The sequence below is a fragment of the Centropristis striata genome, chromosome 9 (genome assembly GCF_030273125.1).
Source record: "Centropristis striata isolate RG_2023a ecotype Rhode Island chromosome 9, C.striata_1.0, whole genome shotgun sequence".
In the NCBI taxonomy this organism is placed as follows: Eukaryota; Metazoa; Chordata; class Actinopteri; order Perciformes; family Serranidae; genus Centropristis; species Centropristis striata.
In genome coordinates this window covers 36138318-36147931 of record NC_081525.1, presented here as the reverse complement: position 1 = coordinate 36147931, position 9614 = coordinate 36138318, and the positions used below count along the sequence as shown (strand labels likewise).

Genomic DNA, 9614 nt, shown 5'->3' with positions numbered 1-9614 from the left:
TTTGTAAATGGATATTTTATTATAGTTTTGCTGTTGAAACTCTTGGCCCCCATTTATTTCCTCAGTTCATCAAGAATTTCCTCAATTTTGGGAATTGTTTACTGTGACATGCAAGAAAAAAAGTTTTCTTCAAGAATTCAAGGTAAGTATACTTCTATTATGTGGGTTAAGTCAATAAATAAGATAAAATAAGATACATAATGGGACAATTCAAAATGTTTTGATAATTTATTGACAATCAAGCGATATACAAGCAGGACACAGAGCAGAAGCTGCACACAAATTTAACGTCTTTAACAACAGAAGGTCAAGGTTTTCATGTATAGGTGCATGATTTTTTAAAACTTTTAAGATGTGAATTGAACAGTTATTGTGAAGCTCTAATCCTTCTGAAATTTTCAGCAAATATCATACAAGCTGCATATAATAACAGTAAGCTTTAGCAATATTTGAAATGATTTGCCGCAAAAATCAACTCTCATTATCAAATGCTGGATTCTCTCTGTCTTCCCACGCTGGTTCATAGCGCATGATCAGATTGTCTGCAAAGATCAGAAAAAAGGATCAAGGACAAATTGTGAATGCTACACATGTTGTATATGTAAGTGTGAAACTGTACAACAGCAGTACAGTAAGACTCACCACTTTTCTTTTTTCGCCTTAAGAAATACAACACAGCCAGTCCTACCAGGGCAAGAGGAACAACAATGGAGGTTGCTCCTACACCTGTGGACAGTAGCTTGCCAGCCCCCACTGGCATATTTCCTTTAACAGGAACACAAAAACATCACAGTCAATGCTTTTTCATTCTTTAAAAAAAATGTTTTCCTATATCTTTAAAATCAGGACAAAAAAATCAGTATGACAAATTTTTTGATTTATAATCAAATTCCTGCAGAAGTAATGACATTGTCATCATGCCCAGCTGTGCCTTCCATTAAGACATGTATCCAGTGGCGGTTCTAGACCAGTTTAACTGTGGGGGCCAAGCAGGGGCCAGTGTTTAATCAGAGGGGCACAATAAAAAACTGCAAAGATGATATTTAAGCATTCAAATCCTTTATTTTAGGTTATTTAAAAATCTAATTTAAATATATTTGGAAGACACAAATACATTGATTGAAACAATGAGACAATAACAGCTATTTTTGTTCGACAATGACATTTCTCATTTTTGTGCACAATTGATTTTTTTCATTTTGAAAGTGCAGTACAGTCAGAATGATCTTTTTTATATTATATATATATATATACATATGTATTATATTTATTGCACAATTCAACTATTATACAATGTACACAATCTGGGTTCCCTTTGTGTACAATGAGATATTGTTTGAACAAAAAATAGGTCAGAATTGTTCCGTCATTAATCGTTATAAATTGATCATTTTATTATTAATTTGACACAGGGGCCACAGCAGGGGCCAAGGGCTTCTTCACAGGGGCAGTGGCCCCTGGAGGCCCCTGTGTAGAACCGCCACTGCATATATCTGCTTAATATGTTGGCATTATCATGATGAGCATGTTAGCATGGAAACAAAAATCAATTTACCTATGCAGTTCGGCAGGCTGCCGTTCCAAAAGCCCATGGAGGAGCAGAACAGCACCTCTGTGCCATTCAGGGAGAATCCATCTTCACAGGTGAAAAGACACTGAGAGCCAAAGCTGAAGTTCCCCAGAGGATGGGAGCAGTTCATAGACAGGGACGGAGCCAAGTCACGAATGGCTTCACACTGAACAGCTGAGATGTGGAAAGGACAGACATTGTAATTACTGACATCACATCAGCTGTTTAAATACCAGAACAGAAAAAAAAGTTACATTTGAGGCATTGTGAGGACTTACGCTGGCAGGTGGGCAGATCTGGACTCCAGTGGCCTGAGTTGTTGCATGTCATATTCGGTGCTCCTCTCAGCCAGAAGCCCTCATTACATTCAAAGTCACAGTGGGAGCCATAGCTGAAAGAAGCATACGGATGGCTGCAGTTCATCCTCCCATGTTGAGCCTTGGCCAGTAGAGGGCATGGTTGTGCTGCAGATAATAGAGAGCAAAAAATATGACCATCATCAGTTTCAGACCAAATAAGCCTTATCTTTTGAAATATGCGGCAAAAAGTAGAATTTTCTAGATCTAATCACAGATTCGAGGCATGACAAGTTCATGACACAGCTGATGTGTTGTGAAGTAAATGCAGCCCTCTTATTTTATGTTTTATTACCCAGACAGCGGGGTAATTCTCTGCTCCACATGCCCAGAGAGGTGCACTCAGTGTCAGCCGTCCCATTCAGCACGAAGCCCTCCTTACAGGTCGATGTACACCGAGAACCGAAACTGAACTTTTTATGCAGATCGGAACAGCGGAAGGAGCCGTGAGAGGGAAAGCTCAGAGTGGGACATCTCTTAGCTGGAGGATAAACAGAGATTGACATTCATGCCATCTAAATCATCAAAATAAGAGTTATTCTGTGGATTTTAAACAACAGAGAATTTGTCTTTACCCAAGCATTGAGGGATGTCTGCACTCCAAATGCCCAGAGAGGTGCACTCAGTGTCAGCCGTCCCAGTCAGGACAAAACCTTCCTTACAGGTCGATCTACACTGAGATCCAAAACTGAACTTGTTGTGGAGATCAGAGCAGTTGAAGAAGCCGTGAGAGGGAAAGCTCAGAGTGGGACATCTCTTAGCTGGAAGAGAACAGTTAGATTGAGAGATATATTTCAAAGCCTTATGAGGTAATGTGGTATTTTAACACTGTTTTAACTATAAAATAACCTTGAATGTCGATTACAATTAAGAGATAATGAAACAGAGATTATTTTCACCCTGGCATTTAGGGATGTCTGCACTCCACATGCCCAGAGAGGTGCACTCAGTGTCAGCCGTCCCAGTCAGGACAAAACCTTCCTTACAGGTTGATGTGCACCGAGAACCGAAACTGAACACTTCATGTGGATCAAAGCAGTCAAAGGAGCCGTGAGAGGAGTGGTTCAGAGTAGGACATCTCTTAGCTAAAGGGGAACAAAGTAAAGTGGTAAAGTAAGTCAAAGTGGTACCAAGAAGATATTATAGATCATCACACAGACATATTAGTTATTATTACCTAAACACTGTGGTGTGTCTGCACTCCACATGCCCACAGAGGTGCACTGAATGCTGGCTGTCCCATTCAGTAGGAAGCCCTCGTCACAGGTTGTCATGCACTGAGAACCAAAACTGAAGGCACCATTTGGGTCAGAACAGGATAATTTACCATGAGGAGGATTTATTGGGCTACACCTCTTAGCTTGAAGAAACACAATGAAAAAGAGGAGACCATTACATATACACGATAGCAAACTGAATTGACTGATCACATTGAGCGGATGGAGCAATGAGAACAGACTCAGTCCTCTGTGGTCATACCCTGGCAAACAGGAAGGTCGTGACTCCAGCTGCCGTTTAAAGAACATTTCGTCATGTTTCTGCCAATCAGATTAAATCCTTCTTCACACTTCACTGTGCATATTGAGCCATAGCTGTGCACTCCTATGGGGTTCTGACATGGCATGGAGGCATGAGGGGGATCCTTCAAACTGCTGCACTGTACCACTGCAGAAGAAGAAGTCACTCATGAAAGCAGTGTACGATTTTGTTGGCCGTTCAGGAAGCTTGTGTTGCTTTCAGGGAGCCCTGAAATAATTTCTGCAACCCACCTGTGCATGTAGGTGTAGGGTTGCTCCATTGTCCCGAGGCCAGACAGGTGAATGTGTTGTCTGTGGCCAGGTAGTAGCCTTCCTGACAAGTGTAGTTACACTGTGAGCCAAAGGAGAACGGCTCCACGGCGTCCACACATGTCACGTTGCCCGTAACAGGAAAAAAACCAGCGGAGCACTTTTTAACTGTGGTGGGACAGAGATATCAATCACATGTAGTCCACTCAATGGAAATCAATGTTTCCATGAGATACGTTAGTTTGTATTATGACTCCCCTTTTATAAACACAGCATGAGCATGAGGTGGCTGTATGAATAACCATGCTGACATGATTTACAGCCAAGGGAAACAGTAACTGCACAACCATGTTAGATTACAATGCTGTTTTCCCAAATTCCCAGGGGTAAAATGAGGGTGAAGTAAAGGGGTAAGAGGTGTGACCTGAATCTGATCATGCTGTGCAGTCTGGACAGGAAGTGACTACATAGATTGAGGTCAGCTAAGTATTAGTAAAAGGTGGCCATCAATCTGTTAACAGGAGCCGAGTATTACAAAAAAAGGGAAGTCACATGAAAAGTTGCAAAAGACTTCACAAAATATATTTTTTTATTATACACACGTCTTCAATAAAGTTGGAATAAAATATTTTTTTACCTCTTTCCAATAAAATATTGCGACAATGTGATTTATTCTTGGCAGATAATGTGTATATCTTCTCAAAACTTACTAATCAATCTTTTCCAAATATATCATAATGAAAATTAAGCCACAAATAACAGAAGATTGTGCAACTTTATGGATGGCTGTGTTTTAAAATTGCCATTATTATTGATTCATTAACAGCATTACAGGTAATAGGAAAATGTGTGTTTTGGGTTTTTGGGCTGAACTGTCCCTTTAACATTACATTTCTATTAAGTTTAGGTTGGTTCAAACATGATTTGGTCTCATTTTTCACAAAAGTAATGACCATCACTTTACCTGTACATGCAGGGACATTTGCTGTCCACTGGCCGGTGTGGTCACATCGTACCTCGTGCGGTCCGCTGGCCTCATAGCCTTCATCACACCTGACCTCACAGGTGGAGTTGTAGCTATAAGTTGCAATGGGGTGGCTGCAGTTCATACGACCTGCCTTGATGTTGTGTTCCAGAACTGGACACCGTTCAACTAAAACAGGCAATGAGACAGATGTTCCTTGTTACTTTGACATCTGAAATAACAATTGTTTTTTAGCATTGTTGATATCCGGTTGATATACCTTGACACAGAGGAACAGGGTTGTTCCAATCTCCGCTGGCTTGGCACAGCAGTTGGGGCACGCCTACTAACTGAAAGCCAAGTTCACAGTGGAAACGACAGGAAGAGTTGAAACGATTAGACCCGTAGGGATAGGAACAAGAGTGAGAACCTTGTTCTGGGTCCAGCAAGGGTTTGCATGCAATTGCTGAAGGAAAAACAAAACAAAAAGATATCATACATTGTAAGATATATTATTTTATTTAAAGGAGACGTATAGTTACTCATTTTCAGGTTCACAGTTATATTTTTCTGTTTCTAGTAGAGAATTTTTACATTCTCGCTCAGTCCCTCAGTCTGAAATGTTCATTTTCCCATAAAAGTCCAATCTGCTCTGATTGGTCAGTGTTTCCATGCACCGTCATTAAAGCCGGAGAGAGATTGTAACAGCACTTTTTAGATAAAGTATATTTTATGACACCACCAATCCTGGCCGCTGCATTTGGTTGAGCATGCTTTTTTCTGGTCTGGCCTAAATATATCATGACAAAAAATGTGCTCACCCTCTTCACAGCGTGGCCCCAGGAAACCAGGATGGCACTGGCAGGTATAGTTCCCGACGGTCTCCACACAGTCTCCATTAACGCTGCAGGAATCCTGTGTACAAGAGTCTGCAGACATACAGGAAGAGATCTTAGTATGCATGCTATAATAGGTCTATAAGATTAAATGGCCCATCAAACAAAATAAGGAGTATCTTACTAGCATAGCAGATAGTTCCCTTCCTCTTGCGACAGTTCTCATTGTTCCACTTGGCTGTGTCTTTATCCCTCTTGATGTAAATCTCCACACAGTTCTGCCCCGTGATGTTACTTGGCTCCCCTTGTGCCCAATTCTGAGCCTCTATGGGCACCTTGTCTTCAGTTTCTTGCCAGATCCACTCTCCAGATTTATTTGTTACACCTATCCAGTAATAATACGTTTGGTAATACGGCACCAGATTGTTGATGTAGTCATTCTCCTCCTGGTTCCGGATGGGCACTATGTCTGTGAAGTGCTGCTGGCACCACTTGCGGGCATCATCAAATCTACGGTTTGAGGTGATGTCGTAGCTGTAGGTCCATGCCTGTGCACCTCCTCCTCTGCTCAGGTCTGAAATAAAGGTAGTGGATGATGAGACAAAATTGAAGCGGTAAAGCAATAAAAGAAGAGTCTAAACAATGATGCAGACCTACCTTGGACAAATAGAATAAATGCAGCTACAAGCACCAGGTGATGCAGGCTTTGTCTCCTAGAAACTGATCCTTGAAACATCTGGAATAAGAAGAGATTTTTTTCCTCATACTGTAGCTGCATGTGAATGCTCAAAACATTGATATTTCACAGGTCTTACCATTTGATTTGTCTCTCCGATCTTGCTGTTGCATTTACTCAACTGCAAGGTAGCATACTGGTATATATTGTTCTTCAAGGAATGAGTCAGTGGCCAATTTTGTAATATCACTTTTGCGGTAACTTCCTTTCAGGAAGGATACCACTCTACCACCCATCTGGGAACACAAACATGCAAACACCATGCTCCACCCACACAGACACTTACTACTACTCATAACACCTTTAAGAAAAAAATTGTATTTAATTAAATTTGTCTTTAAAAAGATACCCCAGAAATGTACCTATTAATGAGTTAACACATGCATGAATAAATCACATATACACAAATACACACTTTATAACGATGCAGTTTTAGTGGTGGAAGAAGTATTTGCTACTTCTACTTAAATAAAAGTAGCAATACCACAGTGAAATAACATTCTGCTACAAGTGAAAGTCCTGCATTCAAAAGTTTATTGAGGTAAAAGTTCAAAAGTATTAGCATCAACACATATTTAAAGTATCAACAGAAGAAGTAGTCATATTGCGATACAGCCTATTAGGATTTATATATATATATTATATTATTGGATTAGAAATATAGATGCATTAGCGTGTACATCACTTAAATATTAAAGCTGGCAAATTTGGGGCTAATTAATGTACAGCACTATGCAAAAGTTTTAGGCAGTTGTGAAAAAATGCTGTAAAATAAGAATGCTTTCAAAATTGAAATGCTAATAGTTTACTTTTTATCAATTAACAAATTGCATAGTGAGTAAACAGAGGAAAAATATAAATCTAATCAATATTTGGTGTGACCACCCTTTGCTGTCAAACCAGCATCAATTTTTCTCTGCATTTTTTTTGCACATTACTGTATAAATAAGATGGGTAGGCTGTGAAGATAAATAATGCACAGCATAATATTGTAATATGTTCATGATTATACTGCATTTTGTTTGATTATTCTTAATCTGCAAACAAACTAAATATATATATATATATATATATATATATATATATATATATATATATATACATATAAATGCAGTAGAGTAAGAAGTACAATAATCCCCTCTGAATTGTAATGGGGTAAAGATAATGTAGTACAAATGAAAATGCAGCAAAGTACAAGTGTTTTGAAGTAGTATTTAAGAACACTACTTGAGTAAATGTACTAAGTTACCTAACTATTGTGGATTATACATATATGAAAGTATAAAAAAAACTTAGCTAACTGATTATTATTGCATACAACCTATGCAGCCAGTGTTAAGCGTCATTTATTTGCATTGTACTAAAATCAATATGAGTTACTGTATTTGGTTTATTATAGATTCATTTTGAATAAGTTGTCCTTTATTCCTGCGCCTCAGAGGATGGAAGTGTCGCTTCTTCACACTGCCTATAAAGAACAAGCAGATTGACAATAAAGGGACTCTTACAGAATGATTATCTATAAAAAAAAATATTCTATTAGTTTAAAGTTACAGTGAAATATTTTGGCATTTCAAGCAACAAAAAGCAATTAAATGTAACATCAATGTTCAACTTTTTAAATGTTGAATGTGTATAAATGGGTGTGGCTGCTTTGGACATTTCAACACTTACCTTACTTGGGTAAGTTTCTTTCCTGTGAGAAAATAACAGCCAAAATGATTTCTATTCAACTGTTGCAATAACATGCTTCTCTATTTCTGTAAAGTGAGATTGAGAAACACCAACTTTTCCTGTGCTTCATCCAGCAGAGACAGATGCAGCAGCAGGTTGATAAGGCTCCACACCCAGCGACAGCCAACAGAGCCTGCTTATAGCCTGAGATAATAAAACAGACATTGTTTTTTATGAATCATAAAATACATAACAGTGTGATATTTATTCAGCCCAGTTACTACTACTACTGCTGGTGCTACTGCCAGTTAAAACAAAACGATTCATCAGTTATTTTTTTTTTACAGAAAAACAGCAACACCAGTGCAACTGTTTTGATGCATTTATGCTATTTTAAACTTTTACATAACAAATAATTACTTGCACACGCAGGTCTGGGGCCGCTCCAGACCCCGGTGACCCCACAGGTAACCTCCGATGAACCTATCATCAGGAAGCCTGGGTGGCATTTGTATCGACAGGTCGAGTTTAATGTCATGTTTCCCCCCAAGCAGCTGAGGTGTCCGTTATCAGGCTGAGACAGAGGGGGGCATTCCACAGCTGGGGGCACAAACAGGTTAAAGTTGATCAGAAATACAGTTATGTAACTTGTTTTACGCCAGCTTACTACTAAAAACAACCTAGCACCTACATGCTGATGCCAGTATTTTGATCTGTATTTTGACTGTGATCCTCAGCTTGACCTCAGGAAACAGAGGAAACAGATGCACGGCTCATTTTAAAATTATGTTCTAAAGAAGTGAGTCTGGAGGAGATATTAAAGTCTATTCGTCACTGTTAGGATGTTTTTTTATAACTCTATCGTAGATGTAACTGTTGGATTCAACACAAACGAAATACTTAGGAATTTATGTTTTTCAGGAACGGACATTACATGTGCAGTGTCGAACTTGATGGAGCTGTCTCTTCTGTGTTGACAGGCTGACCATAAATGGACACATCTGGTAAAGCCTCAGGAACCTTTACTTTACAATTACTGAGCCGCAACTACGGTATATACAGCCATGGATAAAATCATTAGACCATTGTTTTCTTGTTCATTTTAATGCCTGGTACAACTGAAGGTACTTTTGTTTGGAAAAATATAATGATAACAACAAAATTAGCTCATAAGAGTTTAATTTAAGAGCTGGTATCTAGCATTTCTTCCATGGTTTTCTTGATATTAATCAAAATCATTATCAAGAAAACCATGGAAAATATCAGCTCTTAAATTAAACACAATTAAATTAGACATTGAAGAAAACAATGGAGGTCTAATATTTTTTTTCCCATGACTGTATGATCATTCTGCCATGTACTCTTCATTTAAAATTCAGCATCAGAGAATTTAATTCAAGCTTGTGTACATTAGCTGTGTATTGATCACCAATTCTCAATTTGCTCTCCTCTGTCATCAAACCACATCAAAAAAGCATCATATTACAATATGGGTTGTAAAATATAAATATAAAACGTAATCCTGACTCTGGCAGCTTCCAGGTAAGCCTCAACAAACAAAATTGTCTGAGACAAAATAAAAGGCTTCAAGAGCATCAACTCATTGGTGTATTTACATAAAGAATGATCAAAATCAGCTCCCTCCTGTTGATCTTAAACCTGTAATAACTGTCTTTTGCACCTCTTAATGT

The 9614-nt window shown here is 38.7% G+C and overlaps 1 protein-coding gene across 1 annotated transcript; it reads right to left on the bottom strand.

Annotated features, from left to right (window-relative positions):
* Window positions 1–227: 227 nt before the first annotated feature.
* selp (selectin P) lies at window positions 228–6388 on the bottom strand. The gene is made up of 16 exons (XM_059341605.1): window positions 6329–6388; window positions 6171–6249; window positions 5698–6087; window positions 5499–5606; window positions 4958–5143; window positions 4678–4866; window positions 3696–3881; window positions 3406–3591; window positions 3104–3286; window positions 2826–3011; window positions 2502–2687; window positions 2222–2407; window positions 1849–2034; window positions 1556–1744; window positions 643–765; window positions 228–542 (listed from the first exon to the last, which is right to left on the bottom strand). Exons 1-16 carry the CDS (start codon window positions 6329–6331, stop codon window positions 472–474), a joined length of 2637 nt encoding a protein of 878 aa, XP_059197588.1. The 5' UTR covers window positions 6332–6388; the 3' UTR covers window positions 228–471.
* Window positions 6389–9614: the final 3226 nt, after the last annotated feature.

What these genes read in the sequence shown, in the direction of transcription:
- selp (XM_059341605.1), bottom strand. An exon ending in AAATGTCCCTGCATGTACAG is followed by an intron (nt 3,882 to 4,677) that starts GTAAAGTGATGG and finishes GTCCCACCACAG; the next exon opens with TTAAAAAGTGCTCCGCTGGT. An exon ending in CCCTACACCTACATGCACAG is followed by an intron (nt 3,592 to 3,695) that starts GTGGGTTGCAGA and finishes CTTCTTCTGCAG; the next exon opens with TGGTACAGTGCAGCAGTTTG.